This window comes from Zootoca vivipara, chromosome 1, assembly GCF_963506605.1.
Source record: "Zootoca vivipara chromosome 1, rZooViv1.1, whole genome shotgun sequence".
Lineage (NCBI taxonomy): Eukaryota > Metazoa > Chordata > Lepidosauria > Squamata > Lacertidae > Zootoca > Zootoca vivipara.
In genome coordinates, this window is record NC_083276.1 from 82538853 (window position 1) to 82555020 (window position 16168).

The 16168-nt window shown below is 42.5% G+C and overlaps 2 protein-coding genes across 2 annotated transcripts; both read left to right on the forward strand.

The window, feature by feature from the left end:
• The first annotated feature begins 443 nt into the window (after positions 1-443).
• LOC118081197 (olfactory receptor 10T2-like) lies at positions 444-1397 on the forward strand. The gene has a single exon (XM_035107549.2). The coding sequence runs from the start codon at positions 444-446 to the stop codon at positions 1395-1397; it is 954 nt and encodes a 317-aa protein (XP_034963440.2).
• Positions 1398-9526: 8129 nt separating this feature from the next.
• LOC118081252 (olfactory receptor 5G9-like) lies at positions 9527-15346 on the forward strand. The gene is made up of 2 exons (XM_035107686.2): positions 9527-10438; positions 15326-15346. The coding sequence occupies exons 1-2, from the start codon at positions 9527-9529 to the stop codon at positions 15344-15346; spliced, it is 933 nt and encodes a 310-aa protein (XP_034963577.2).
• The last annotated feature ends 822 nt before the right edge of the window (positions 15347-16168 follow it).

Genomic DNA, 16168 nt, shown 5'->3' on the forward strand with positions numbered 1-16168 from the left:
AGATTGCTATTGTTAAAGCAATGCACAGGCCAAAACACACCTGTCCTTCAAAATTTCCACTTCTTTGAACTTTCCCATGGTAAATCTGCATATAGAGGGAAGGTGTTCATAAATAGCCATATATGCATGAAATACAACTTATATAGATTAATTATATTAAGCAACGTTGCTTACAGATTTGTGCATATTACGAAAAAATGAATACTGAACGGCTTATAAATTTACAAAATGACATTGGGGGAAGAAAACACTTGCTCGGTGAAGATTTAAAAAATGAGAAATTGAAATAGATAGATTTGTCCAGCCATACATTTGCAGCAATTCCAATGTATTTCAAAACCTAGAGGCAGGGTTAATGCCAAGGGTTAGATCAGAAAGATTTTTTAAAACTAATAAGACTTCACTTCCTTTTCCCTTTCAGGTCAGATAACATTATTGGTAACATGAATAAGGGAAATGACAGCTTAGTGACTGAATTTCTCTTGCTGGGGCTTTCTGTCTTTGGAAAGAAACCAACTCTACTTTTCCTAGGTTTCTCTCTTATCTATGGTACTATCCTGGTCTTCAACATCACCATCATGACTGTCATCCTGTTCGACCGGACTTTACACAGCCCCATGTACTATCTACTCTTTGCATTCTCCGCATCAGAAACCTGCAGCACATTTGCCACCATCCCCAAGCTGCTGGTGACTCTGGTAACAGGCAGTCAATCCATTTCCTTTGTTGAGTGTGCCATGCAGCAATTTTGTTTCTTTGGCTTCTCTGGAAGCAACTGTTTCCTGCTTGTTTCTATGGCTTACGACCGGTATGTAGCAATATGCTCCCCACTTCAGTACCATATACTGATGAACAAAAGGGTTTGTACCCAAATGGTAGCGGCTTCGTGTGTAACTGGATGTATCATATCACTGAGTATTAATACCCTTATTTTCAGGTTGCCCTTCTGTGGGCCAAATGGAATCAGGCATTTCTTTTGTGATTTCCTACCTGTGCTAAGGCTGGCTTGCATTGATGAATCGGTCTTGCACCTGACTAACATTGCAATCATTATTTTGTGTGCCATTGTTTTGCTGGGCACAGTCATAGTGATGTTTGTCTCATACCTTTACATCATTTCTGCCATCCTAAGGATCCCCTCCAGCTTAGGAAGGCAGAAAGCCTTCTCCACATGTGTTTCCCACCTCACAGTGGTGATAACACACTTTGGGTGTGCATCCTTTGTGTATTTGAGACCCAAGTCTTCTTCATCGCTAGATCAGGACACCTTGATCTCAGTGACTTATGTCTTTCTAACCCCTCTACTGAACCCTGTGATTTATACCTTAAGAAACAGGGAGGTTAGAATAGCCATAAAGAAATTACTTGTGCACTCATTCCATTCTCAGAAACTGTGAACAGAAGGCATTTTGACATTTTGTTAATGGACGTCCAAGCCCTGATGAAGGATGCAGTTGATTCAGCAGGGCCTGCTACTTAACATGAGTGGGTAGCTTGAGAGCATTTTACTGTCGGAAGAAAAGCTAAATCGCCTCTCCCACATTATCTGTTTCCAGTCCTGGTCACATCCACCAAATACATTCCAAAATACATGGAATGCCAATCCACACATTAAATGTTACAGGTAGCTTGGCCCTGAATAGCACAATATAGTTCTATAGTACAGCTTGCCCATCCAGTTCATCAGTATTTGTCCTTGAGCTGTTGTTGTTGTTTAGTCGTTTAGTCGTGTCCGACTCTTCGTGACCCCATGGACCATAGCACGCCAGGCACTCCTGTCTTGCACTGCCTCCCGCAGTTTGGTCAAACTCATGTTCGTAGCTTCGAGAACACTGTCCAACCATCTTATCCTCTGTCGTCCCCTTCTCCTAGTTCCCTCAATCTTTCCCAACATCAGGGTCTTTTCCAAGGATTCTTCTCTTCTCATGAGGTGGCCAAAGTATTGGAGCCTCAGCTTCACGATCTGTCCTTCCAGGGAGCACTCAGGGCTGATTTCCTTAAGACTGGATAGGTTTGATCTTCTAGCAGTCCATGGGACTCTCAAGAGTCTCCTCCAGCACCATAATTCAAAAGCATCAATTCTTCGGCGATCAGCCTTCTTTATGGTCCAGCTCTCACTTCCATACATCACTACTGGGAAAACCATAGCTTTAACTATACGGACCTTTGTCGGCAAGGTGATGTCTCTGCTTTTTAAGATGCTGTCTAGGTTTGTCATTGCTTTTCTCCCAAGAAGCAGGCATCTTTTAATTTCGTGACTGCTGTCACCATCTGCAGTAATCAAGGAGCCCAAGAAAGTAAAATCCTTGAGCAATGAATATTAACTCAATGAATCAGTACACAGTGATTTGTACTGTGAGAATTGTTGGATGTGATTCATGCAGAATATAATATGGAAAGACAACATATGTACATTTTCATCTTTTAATGACAGAATAGATTATGTATAATTGTCCCTATTAAACTGGAATGTAGACCCTAAGCAATGAAACTTCTTCTTTACCATCTAAATCACTGAGCCTAGGGCTTGCCGATCGGAAGTTCGGCAGTTCAAATCCCTGCGAAGCGGTGAGCTCCCGTTGCTCAGTCCCTGCTCCTGCCAACCTAGCAGTTCGAAAGCACATCAAAGTGCAAGTAGATAAATAGGTACCACTCCAGTGGGAAGGTAAACAGCGGTTCCGTGCACTGCCCTGGTTGCACCAGAAGAGGCTTAGTCATGCTGGCCACATGACCCAGAAAAACTGTCTGCGGACAAACGTCAGCTCCCTTGGCCAGTAAAGCGAGATGAGTGCTGCAACCCCAGAGTCATTCGCGACTGGACTTAACTCTCATGGGTCCTTTACCTTTTACTGGCAATGTAAATGAGCCAAATGAAAGGTGATTTGGGCTTGCAGAATCTACTTTCCTTTTTCCTTTAACACTGAGGCTGAACTACTGGAGCCAAATGTAAAATAATGGCAAGGTTGGAAGCAGACATACTTAGAATTAAAGAACAGGATGCCTCTTTATTGTGCATCACCTTGAGGGAGGTATTTGAAATGTGATTAATAAATCAGTAATAATAACAGAACTGAAACACAGCAATCCTTTGAATTTTTCACTTTTCTGAATTTTGTAATGTGGTTCTACAGCCAAGTAATTGTACAAATTGCATATACTAGTGTAAACTGTGCATAGAAATTTCACATTTTAGTGAAAATTGCTTTGCAAAATGTAAATATTGGTCACAACTGGAAAAAATATGAATATTAAGAGTAATTTACACAAACATGCAGATGAGTTTTCATGAGGAGTATTTTTTAAATTTAAATCCATGGACATGTTGAGAACTGAACTTAAGAGTCAACAAACAAAAAATGGAGGGGAACTGAAACGGACAGATTCACCCACCCCAGTGCTGAAGATGCAACTTTTTTTCTATGGCCTCTGAAAGTTGAACTGTATTATTATGACCCTCCTGAAAAGGGTAAATGAATGTATCAGTTTTTCCTTTGTGTTGATGGTTGGTTTTATTCCATTTTAAACTATTGTTTACTCTGGAACCTTATGATGAAGAGTGGGTGATAAATCTAATAAATAAATATAAATACATTGTTGTTGTTGTTGTTGTTGCTGTTGTTGTTGTTAGAATCATAGAATGGAATACAGGGGGTTGTTGTTAGTATTCAACACAGGTTTGCTGTCCTGGGATCATAAATTCACAAATGTATTTTATAGCTTTCTCCTGCAAATGTGGATATATAGGATTGCAACATTATTCTTCATTTTCAGATCATTACTAGATGATTACAGTGGAACCTCTATTTGCGACCATAATCCGTTCTGGAGGTCCGTTCGGAGGTCCAAACAGGTCGCTGGGAGAGGTGCCGTTGTGCGCAGGCGCGGGCAGCGATTGCCCGCTTCTGCGCATGTGTGAATGGCAATCGCCACTCCTGCGCGTGCGCAAATGGTGGCAAACCCGCTGGTTACTGCCAGGTTTGCCACAGTCGCGACTTGGAATGACCATAAGAAGAGGTGGTGGTAGGCAGAGGTTCGACTGTATTGTGCATGTATTATTAACATGTCAGACATTTCCATGCGGAAGCGAGGTTGGGGACATGCTTTTATCTCTGCTGAATCTGGCCTTGCATCTCCTTCCTTTGACATCTATGTGTTTAGTGTGCTTGTCTGCCATGGAACTGCAGCATCAGCACCTACTTGCAAGTAGAGGCTCTGTGTGTGATTGGCACACCTATAGAGCCATGCATTGGGGTTCCTTTGAAGACAATGATGTTCAAAATAGGGATGTTAGAGAAATGAGATGCAGTGTCAGAGAAGGGAGACGGGTATTAAAGCAACAACTCTGCTCCAGTTTAGCATGGAATTGCTCTACACTTGAGTAATGCCTGAAGCTATTTTCTCTCACATGGTGCAATCTGAAATTTGTTCCATTTGTTTTTCTTCTGCTTCTGTTTAATCATTTTCCATCTTGTGAACTCTTGGTGCACCCGATTGCCATTTGCAAACAATCTCTGGGGGTGCAGGTCTCTGCAACTTCAGGACTGAAATATTGTTGTGTGGCGTGTACTGCGCACCTGGGATTCATTAGAGTAAATATGAACTCTGCCTTTACCCACAGGATATCATAGTGTGGGGTTTGTTTGTTTTTAAACACAACCATACTGTATTAATTTTCCATGAATAAAATGAGAGAATCAAGTCTTTTCAAACTATCGCATGCAGATCATTAAATCAGAAGGCTTTGAAAAGTCCATGTTCTCTTGCCCTCTTCCACACTTTCCATACAGTAAGTTCAATAATATTCCCTACCGGTAAGTATAATGTGTTTCACTAACAAATAGAGGGGTGGGATGACAGACAGTAGCCCAACTGAAGAAGCTCATAGCCTAGAGGATGAGCATATGCATTGCACCCAAAAGGTCCCAGGTCCTATCTCTTGAATCTTCAGGTCGGGCTGTGAAATGTTGGAGACACACTGTTTGTCAGTGCAGGCCAAACTGACCAAGATGGACCAATGGTCTGAGTCAGTATAAAAGTAGTTAGAGATAGAGAGGAAATCTGTACGAAACATATTTATCAATGGAATTTGGCACTTCTGAACATACTGGATTACTTCTTACATAAAGTATTCTCTTAAAACTAAGCCACTGGTGCATTGTCACTTTTAAAAAAAATGCACAACTGATTATATTCAAAATTTTAATCAAAATTATAGAGGGTGGAGCATGTTGCATGTATAAAAGAGTCAAGCCCAATGTGGTACTATGTTTTAACTATTAATATGTATGAATTTTTATACAGTTACATGCTTTTTTTGTATGCATCTGTTTTACGTGCTGGTTACTTTAGGGAACCTGGAGTGCATATGCATATAATACCCAAGAAATGTTCGTATTTTTAGTGGAACCAGGGGGAAGGAATACCTTCCTTCTTGACAAGATCAAAGGAGCAAGACAAGAATTAGAAAGAAAGAAAAACTCATGTGGATAAGTTCAGCATCAAGTTTTTCCGAAGGTTCCCTCCCTAAAGGTAGCTTCCATTGCTTCTGCTTTACTTTCTACTTCTGAGTAAACTTGCAGAAGACCTGCCTTCAGACATAAGGCTCATCCATACTTACCTCTGCTTCACATTTCAAAGGACAGGTTCCGGCTTTCTGGGTCTGCATCCCAGCTCTTTTCTTAATTTTTGACCAGCTGCTTTCTCCATGAAGAGCTGTTTGCCACTGAATTGGAGCAAACAGCAATCCACAGAAAATTCAAATTGTCATTTGCTCTGATTCAGCAATAAAGATTGGGTTTAGGGAAAGTTGCAGGCCAAGAAACAAAAAGTGCTCGGACACAGACCGGAGAAAGCTTGGGCCTATGCCTAGAAAGTATGGGGCAAAAGGTAAGCCCTGAATCTCACTATTTTCCATACTGAAAGAAGAGGAAGCAGTGAAGAGGTTAGTAGGATGGATTCTATAAAGTTCTCAGAAATGTAATATTTCCACATTAATCTGATGGGGGCTGTTCTACAACCCCTTGCATACATGTGCAGCGGTAAAGGCATAAGTAAGCTTTTAAAATTGTGTGCCTGCTTTTTTAATTGATCCTAAGATGTTCTTGATTGTTAAGCTGCTATTGGAACAAAAAGGGGATGGGGGGATTTTACTCATGTAACTTGAGGATAGGGAGAACTCTGTTATTGTTACATTAATTCCAAATTGAAGTCTTTTTATCTTTTGTTTTCTGGAACCTGTCCTGAAGCTTTATTGAATAGCATAATGAAAATCAGTATCAGTAAATGCCTCTTGGGGGAGTTAAATAATAGGGGGGGGGGCAGGGTAACTTCAGTGATAACTGTGCCATTTAAAGAACGCTGTCTTGTTCACCAAATTGAAGGCGGCTAATTACCCTTCAACACTCTTTCCTCCCTTTCCTTATACTCACAACCAGGGTGATTTAAAAGAAAAAGATTCTTATCCCACCCTAAGTCTAAGCTGAGTTGGTGATTCAAAATATAGAACCAGAAGGTGGTGATTATTGTGCATTAGTCAGCACTGAATGTTTTGTGGTGGAGCATTCAGGCGAGGCTTCCTTCTTTATTTGAGTTTCCAGAAATAAAATAACCTCATCCCAGGACTCTTCTTGACTTGATCCCCATCCTAGTACACACACCCCGTGTAAAATGTCCTTAGTAGCCTTATCACTGCTGAGCAGCGAAACATTGTTTTTAAAAGGAGAAAAAGAGCCAGTGAGCCCTTGGGCGATGCCATAAAAGAAAAGAAAAGAACTAGGAATGAGCAGATCACGATTCGAAAGGCCTGTAGACATGCAATCTAATCTGCATGTCTATGTTCCCATCCAGCCCATCAAATGTAGACCATGGAGTTTTGTCCCAAAATCGGGAACCAACCATAATCTTCCCCCATCCTTACCTGTCACCCTGCAAATATTATTCTACTCCACCTCCCATCAGCTACAGCCAGCATGACATGCTCAATGATGGTAATAATAATAATAATAATAATAATAATAATAATAATAATAATATTTATACCCCACCCATCTGGCTGGGTTTCCCCAGCCACTCTGGGCGGCGTCCAACAAAAAAATAAAAATACAATATAACATCAGATATTAAAAACTTCCCTAAACAGGGCTGCCTTCAGATGTCTTCTAAAAGATGTCACTTGTTGCAGTGAGTAACAAGACAGCTATAAGTAAGGGAACGTACATTATATTCAGACGGTGTTAACCAAAGCACTGGAGTGACATTCTTTAGTTGTGTGATCTTGGGAGAAAACACAAGTAGTCTTTTGGTCCGAGCCATGTACTTTGCCCAGAGAGCTGTAGTCCCAAAGCATATCGTAGCATCCATTCCTGCTCTCCGTCCCTGCTTAATGTGATGCTAGTTATCATGTGTTAAAAAAAAATCTCTTCCATGTGGCTTCTCACTACTAGCAAAATGGCCAAAACATACAGGCATGCATGATTTTATTTGTACACTGCCTTTCCATAGTTAAAACCATGCTCAATGTGGCTTACAGCATGGGGGGGTCATAATTACAAACATAACAAAGTAGTCATGAACAGTAAATAAAACATCTAAAAGTGCACAACCAAATTAAGCAATTTCCACATAAATCATTACAATATCTAAAAATCAGGGATGCGGGTGGCGCTGTGGGTTAAACCACTGAGCCTAGGGCTTGCCGATCAGAAGGTCGGCAGTTTGAATCCACGCAATGGGGTGAGCTCCTGTTGCTTGGTCCCAGCTCCTGCCAACCTACCGGTAGCAGTTCAAAAGCATGTCAAAGTGCAAGTAGATAAATAGGTACCACTACAGCGGGAAGGTAAACGGTGTTTCCGTATGCTGCTCTGGTTTGCCAGAAATGGCTTTGTCATGCTGGCCACATGACCTGGAAGCTGTACGCCGGCTCCCTCGGCCAATAACGCGAGATGAGCGCCGCAACCCCAGAGTCAGTCACGACTGGACCTAATGGTCAGGGGTCCCTTTACCTTTTTAACAGCAACAACCCCACCCCCACTAAACAACATCCCAGTCCAAGAGTCTGCTCAGCAGCCTCAGCTTTTGTAACTGGAGTCAAGCAAAACAAGGAACTTTTGTGAGAATCATAGAATCATAGAGTTGGAAGAGACCACAAGGGCCATCCAGTCCAACCCCCTGCCAAGCAGGAAACACCATCAAAGCATTCCTGACAGATGGCTGTCAAGCCTCTGCTTAAAGACCTCCAAAGAAGGAGACTCCACCACACTCCTTGGCAGCAAATTCCACTGCCGAACAGCTCTTACTGTCAGGAAGTTCTTCCTAATGTTTAGGTGGAATTTTCTTTCTTGTAGTTTGAATCCATTGCTCCGTGTCCGCTTCTCTGGAGCAGCAGAAAACAACCTTTCTCCCTCCTCTATATGACATCCTTTTATATATTTGAACATGGTTATCATATCACCCCTTAACCTTCTCTTCTCCAGGCTAAACATACCCAGCTCCCTAAGCCGTTCCTCATAAGGCATCGTTTCCAGGCCTTTGACCATTTTGGTTGCCCTCTTCTGGACACGTTCCAGCTTGTCAGTATCCTTCTTGAACTGTGGTGCCCAGAACTGGACACAGTACTTCAGGTGAGGTCTGACCAGAGCAGAATACAGTGGTACTATTACTTCCCTTGATCTAGATGCTATACTCCTATTGATGCAGCCCAGAATTGCATTGGCTTTTTTAGCTGCTGCATCACACTGCTGACTCATGTCAAGTTTGTGGTCTACCAAGACTCCTAGATCCTTTTCACATGTACTGCTCTCAAGCCAGGTGTCTCCCATCCTGTATTTGTGCCTTTCATTTTTTTTGCCCAAGTGTAGTACTTTACATTTCTCCTTGTTAAAATTCATCTTGTTTGCTTTGGCCCAGTTGTCTAATCTGTTAAGGTCATTCTGAAGTGTGATCCTGTCCTCTGGGGTGTTAGCCACCCCTCCCAATTTGGTGTCATCTGCAAACTTGCTCAGGATGCCCTCAAGCCCATCATCCAAGTCATTGATAAAGATGTTGAACAAGACTGGGCCCAAGACAGAACCCTGTGGCACCCCACTAGTTACTACTCTCCAGGATGAGGAGGAGCCATTGATGAGCACCCTTTGGGTTCGGTCAGTAAGCCAGTTACAAATCCACTGAATGGTAGCATTGTCTAGCCCACATTTTACCAGCTTCTTTACAAGAATATCATGGGGCACCTTGTCAAAGGCCTTGCTGAAATCAAGATAGGCTACATCCACAGCGTCCCCTTCATCTACCAGGCTTGTAATTCTGTCAAAAAATGAGATCAGATTAGTCTGACATGACTTATTTTTCAGGAACCCAAGGGGAGGCCAAGTATTTTCTGGTTAGATACACATCCCTGGAACACAGCCAGAGCGCTGACACAGCAAGAAATTAGCGTAACCTGTAAATATTAGGTAGGTTGGTATTATTCAGCTTTATTTACTTGCTTTGTTCAATTATCATCTTCGCTCTCCAGGTTCTTGATGCTGAAAAGATGGACAAGCAGAATAATCGCAGTAGGGTGACAGAATTCATCTTGCTGGGATTCACTGATGACCCAAAGGTGCAGATTGCCCTCTTCTTGCTCTTTCTAGCCATCTATGTTATCACCGTGGCTGGAAGCCTCAGCCTGATTGTGCTGATCAGGACTTACTCCCACCTGCACACTCCCATGTACTTCTTCCTCTGCCACTTATCATTCACGGACCTCTGCTATACCTCTGCTATAGCCCCCAAGATGCTGGTGAGCTACTTGGTGGGTGATAAAACCATCTCATACGCTGGCTGTGCTGCTCAGCTGTGCTCATTTGCTGCTTTTGGGAGTACCGAGTGTTTCCTTTTGGCTGTGATGGCGTTTGACCGCTACATGGCTATTTGCAACCCACTTCTGTACTCTGCTGTTATGTCCCAAAGAGTGTGCAGCTGTCTGGTTGTAGGATCGTATGCAGCTGGTTTTGCCAACTCAGCGCTGCAGACAGTGTGTATATTCAGATTATCCTACTGTGGACACAACATCATCAAACATTTCTTCTGTGATATCCCTAAACTTCTGGTGCTTTCCTGCTCTGAAACCTTCCTTTCAGAGTCACTGTCAGTCTTTGCATCTGGAGCAGTTGCTATGACCTCTCTTTCAGCCATTATTATCTCCTACTTCTGCATTTTATCTGCCATCCTGAAAATACACTCTATCAAGGGCAGGCACAAGGCCTTCTCCACTTGTGCTTCTCACTTGACATCAGTGGCTCTGCTTTATGGAACGGGGACTTTTATGTATATACATCCCAACTTGAAATCTGGACTAGATGGTAATATGGTGGTTTCTGTAGTCTACACATTAGTGATACCCATGCTCAACCCCCTAATCTATAGTTTGAGAAACAAAGAGGTGAAAGAGGCCATTAGAAAAGCCACAACCAGAATGAAAGAACATCCCCCTTCCAAAAGCATTGGGGGAAATGATGGCAACCAATGTCACACCCCAAGACCGAACAACTTAAACCAAGGTAAGATTACATAGGGAGATACATTACCGTGCACCAGACCATTGGTTCAACTTGCTCGCTATTCTCTACTTTAACTGGTGATAGCTCTCCAGGGTTTCAGACATAGCTCTCCCTGCCCTACCTGGAGATACTGAACCTGGGACCTTCTGCATGCAAAGCACATCCTCTACCATCGACTTATTTATTATTATTATTATTATTATTATTATTATTATTATTATTTATACCCCATCCATCCGGCTGGGTTGCCCCAGCCACTCTGGACGGCTTCCAACACACATCAAAATACTAACTAAGTTTTTTCTTGGTATAAGCTTTCTTGTGCATGCACACTTCTTCAGATATATGATACATTTATCTGAATATGTATCTGAAGAAGTGTGCATGCACACAAAAGCTTATACCAAGAACAAACTTAGTTGGTCTCTAAGGTGCTACTGGACATTTTTATTTTATTTTTTATATATATTCAAACATTAATAGTAACAATCTGATCCAATATAAAAAGTCACAATAATTTTAAAATAAACAACTTATAGAAAATAAAGCACTTTTCAATAATCCATTAGAATTACAGTTCTTCCCTCAATGACAAACTTAGTTGGTCTCTAAGGTGCTACTAGAAGGATTTTTTTTATTTTGTTTCGACTACATCAGACCAACACGGCTACCTACCTGTAACTCTGCCAATTTAAGTTTCTCATATTTCTAGTTGTCCACATTTCTACATCAGTTTGTATCTTTTAAAGTCCTCATGAAAATTCTGTAGCATTCCAGTGTGAATTTCCCCATATCTGATGTACACATATTTGAAAATCAATTTTCTCTCATGGATTTTTGTATAATGTTTTCAGTAATGATGCATTTGTAGGCATACTTTCCCCTAATATGTGCATTTTTGTACACATCACTTAACTGCATTGCAAAATTCGGAGAAGTGTAAATTTCAAGACATCAGTGTGTTTCATTGTTTCAGAAAGTGCAAATTAGATGGGTTCGCCTTTAAATGCAAACTGAATTGTATTTCTCTCCCATCACTAGTCATGGAGATGACTTCTCCTCTCTACTTACTAGCCATGGGTGTTCCTGAGGAGGCTCCACATACTGTGCTGACCTGCCCAAATTTCCTGCTGGACAAGAGGGCTTCAGGTGCCAAACCACTGAAGTCAGTAATGTCTATCACATCCTTTCTACTCATATTACACCTGCATTCACTGATGCTTCAGAGTACACAATGATGACTATCTGTTCTAAAAGTGTTTGAGATGGAGTCAAAACTATTTGAATTTGGGTCTTGTGTGAAATGGGGTTTACTAGCCCTCCTTTCCCATTCCTCCCTTCCTAAGCAAAAACAGCATAATCATGGTCAGATTATAATGGTACAATTTGAGTCACTGCTAGGGAAGTGACTCAAATTGTACCATGCCTATCTAAGGGCTAACACACTGAGCTTTATTTTTTTTAAAAATAGCTCATTCCCACCTTTCAATGTTTTTAGCCAATGAGTGAAGACAAAACAATGATTGATAAATGATTGATGAGTTCTGTCTTGGGTCCATGGTTGTTCAACTACTGTATTTATAAATGACTTGGTTGACAGAAAGAAGGGGATGATCATCAGGTTTGCAGATGACACCAAACTGGGAGGGGTAGCTAATGCAGCAAAGGGAAAATTGGAATTCAAGGTTACCTCAACAGATTGGAGAAGTGGGCCAAAACTAACAAGGTTGTGCACTTAGGCAGGAATAAAGTATTTTTTGCTCCATAGGACACACCTGACCATAGGACGCACCTAGTTTTTAGAGCAGGAAAACAAGAAAAAAATATTTTGCTTTCTTGAATTGTCCTAGGCATAGCAGCCAACTCCTATAGGCCATAGCTGCCAAGTTCTCCCTTTTTTTAAGGGAAATTCCCTTATGCTGAATAGGCTTCCTCGTGAGAAAAGGGAAAACTTGGCAGCTATGCTATAGGCCTAAGTGCCTTTGCCCCCCCCCCCAATTAAATATTTGAGGAAGCTTCTTTTGCAAAGGGGGAAACCTCCATTTTTTTATCAGCTCAAAGTTGTGCAGCTTTTTTTGCAAATGGGAAAAGCCCTGTTTTTTTGGGGGGGGGGGTCCAGCTCACAGTTGTGCATCTTTTTTGCAAAGGGGGAAAGCTCCATTTTTAGGATCAGCTCAAAGTTGCTGAGTTTCCTTGCAAAGGGGGGGAATCCTGTTTTTATGGGGTTCAACTCACAGTTCTGCAGCTGCTTCTATAGGAAAGGAAAGGGACCCATTTCTACAGTTTCCAGACAGATAATCTAATCAGCCAGTCACATGTCTCCCTCTGCAGACAACAATTGAGGCCTAGGCAAGGGGCTGGGAAGGGAGCTAGCTCTCTTATCTCCCTTTCCATCTCTTGCAATCAGCTGCTGAGCGGGTTCCTTTCTCTTTCCCTCTTGTTAGCCTTTAGCTCTTTCTTTAAAAAAAGAAAAAAAAAACACGATCTGCCTTTAGCCCCTGGGCAATTCGGCTCCAGGGACCATGCATTCGCTCCATAAGATGCACAGACATTTCCTCTTACTTTTTAGGAGGAAAAAAGTGCCTCTTATGGAAGGAGAAAAATATGGTAATCAGCTGCAGAAATATAAAATGGGGGAGCACCTGGCTTGCCAGTTGTGCATGTGAAAAGGATCTAGGGATCTTAGTAGACCACAAGTTTAACATGAATCTACAGTGTGATGCGGTGGCAAAAAAAAGATAATGCTATTTTAGGCTGCATCAACAGGAGTATAGTGTCCCAATCAAGGAACATAATAGTCCCCCTCTGCTCTACCTTGATCAAACTACACCTGGGATACTGTGTCCAGTTCTGGACAGCACAATTTAAGAAGGATATTGACAAGCTGGAATGTGTGTAACGGAGGGCGACCACGATGATCAAGGGTCTGCAAACCAAGCATTTGGAGGAACAGTTGAGGGAATTGGGTATGCTTAGCTGAAAGAGGAGGCGGAGAGGAGATATGATAGCCATCTTCAAATATTTAAAGGGCTGTCACATGGAAGATGGAGCAAGCTTGTTTTGGTCGGAATCGGGGGATAAAAAGCCAGTTGGCTCGGCCCCAGCTGGAGCGTCTCCCCTCTCAGCCTTGCCACTGCGGAGATCCATCAGTCATCCTCCCCAATGTGCATCTGTGACTCAAGCTGCAAAGCAGGCTTGAGCACACATTACTCGGCTGTGTAAACTGCACAACAGATGATGTTTGAGGCGTGGATACAATACTAAGCTGTGCATTTATTATACATAAATCAGGACAAAGAAAACATGGCTTCTCTCCTTGCCGTTCTTCTTGGAGAGAGAGTGAAAAACAAAAGCAATACAGAGTGGATGTTCCGCTCATGCCAGCAATCTGTGCTGGAATGTAAAGAAACATGTGACATGTAACAATCCCACATATCTGCAGCAAAGGGTGGAATGGAATTCCCAACAGTTTTACCCTAACCAGGGCTCTCTCTCTCTCTCTCTCTCTCTCTCCCCAAACCCTTACCCACTCATCATAGTTAAAGAGAAGAAGTGGGGGTCTGGTAGGAACATGGTTCCAAGTTCTTAGTCCCCCCCCTCCAGAAAAAAAGAATAAACAACAAGTGCTGGACAATTCTCTGAGAAAGCAACACACACACAAACACTGAGGCAAGCAATGGGAGAGTTCACAAATTACGACTTCAGTCAAATATTTTATGCATTTATTCATTGACTTACAAATAAATGAATACCCTAGCTTGCTTACTTTTACCAAGCTGACTCACAGAACAACAATAAATTATCCAAATTAATACCTAAAAGGTTAAAAGGGAAAGAGCCTCGTTTTAAAAATGAGTACAGTAATCCCATAATTTATGTGCATTTAACTTGTACACATTCAGTTTTATGTGTGTGGCAATTTAAAAGAAAAAGGGGACAGAAAGCAGATGGGGTTCCAGGAAAAATTAATTTGGCAATCCCACCTGCCACTGAACACAATGGGGTTTGACTATACAGTACACAGTTTTGGCTTTAGGCAACGTCCCTGGAGCGTAGCCCCTGTGTAAATTGTGGACTTACTGTACATGACAGGTGGTGACATTTAAAACAGCAAGAGACCATTGCTACATTCCAAAGGGCTGCCGGGGGGGGGGGTGTTCACATTTTCCTTCTAAAATAACAAAACATGCAGAACTGCCCTATTTCCAATGGAGTGGAATTACACAGTTGAGACGAAGTGCATGAAGAGGCCTGGGCAGGCTCTGTATTTATTCCCCAGTGCAGTTTGCCCCACCCCCAGAGAGGTCCTGCACAGCAGCCCGCCTGTGATTGGCCAATTTTCAGGCAGGCTATGATCTGACCAGGTCCTGCACCCAGCACTGCTATGGGATTGTGCAGGGGGGGGGGATGGTGCCAGGCCGCAACACCACCTGCCCAATAGGGAGCAAGAGGACTTGTCAAGTGTCAGGCCTGCTTAAAGCCTTATAGCCACTTAAAATAAAAGAAAGAGAGGTTAACTTCTTTTGCTTTGTCCCTGCTTACTGATGCAGCTGTGGAGGGAATGTGGACCACCATACAAAAGTGATTTTGGCCTTCCTTCTCCCTTAAAAACAGACCTGTGTGCGATGTTGGGGATTTGGGCCAAGTCTGAGAGATACTTCTGAATGGGCTAAAGTTCTATACATTTTGATAGTACTGAGGAACAGGGAAAAATGAACAGAGCCCATTCACGGAAATCTTTTCAAGCCAAGGGCTTTGACCAGAGCCCTTTTAACTTGCTTATTCCTCAGACTGTAGATCAAAGGGTTTAGCAGGGGAGTAACAACCACATACAACATAGAAACAATTCTGTCCTGTTTGGGGGAATAGCTGGAGGTGGGGCGTACATAGGTGCCCATGGTCGCCCCATAGAACAGGAAAACTACAGTCAAGTGGGAACCACAGGTAGAAAAGGCTTTGCTCCTTCCCTCGGCAGACTGCATGCGCAATATAGCAGAAATGATATAGGCATAAGAGATCAGAGTGACCAAGAAAGCACCAGCTCCTAAAATACCAGGCACAACAAGAAGAACCAGTTCAAAGATGTAGGTAGAGGAGCAAGAAATCGCAACCAGTGGAGGGATATCACAGTAATACTGGTTAACTTTGCTGGGCACACAGAAAGTTAATGTAAAGGTCAGCGAGGTAAGAACCAAGGCATGGATAAAGCTAGCTAGCCAGGTCCCAGCAGCCAGCTGCATACACAGCCGTGTGCTCATTATGTTTGTGTAGTGCAAGGGACTGCAGATAGCCACGTAGCGGTCATACGCCATCACTGAGAGCAAGAAAACTTCAGTGCCCACAAAACCAATCAGAAGGAAGAGTTGTAATACACAGCCAGAAAATGATATTGTCTTGTCCTCTGACATGAAGACCTGGAGCATCTTTGGCACAGTGACGGTTGGGGAAAGAATATCCAGGAAAGATAAATTGCTGAGGAAGAAGTACATAGGGGTCTGGAGCTGAACTTCCGTTGCTATTGCCAGGATAATTGCCCCATTCCCTGCCAGAGTGATCAAGTAGATCAGAAGAAACACCAGAAAGAGGGAAATCCGCACTTCTGGAACATCAGAAAGCTCAATCAGGTAAAATTC

What these genes read in the sequence shown, in the direction of transcription:
- LOC118081252 (XM_035107686.2), top strand. Translation starts at nt 9,527, where the DNA reads ATGGACAAGCAGAATAATCGCAGTAGGGTGACAGAATTCATCTTGCTG. An exon ending in TGAAAGAGGCCATTAGAAAA is followed by an intron (nt 10,439 to 15,325) that starts GCCACAACCAGA and finishes CTTATTCCTCAG; the next exon opens with ACTGTAGATCAAAGGGTTTA.
- LOC118081197 (XM_035107549.2), top strand. Translation starts at nt 444, where the DNA reads ATGAATAAGGGAAATGACAGCTTAGTGACTGAATTTCTCTTGCTGGGG.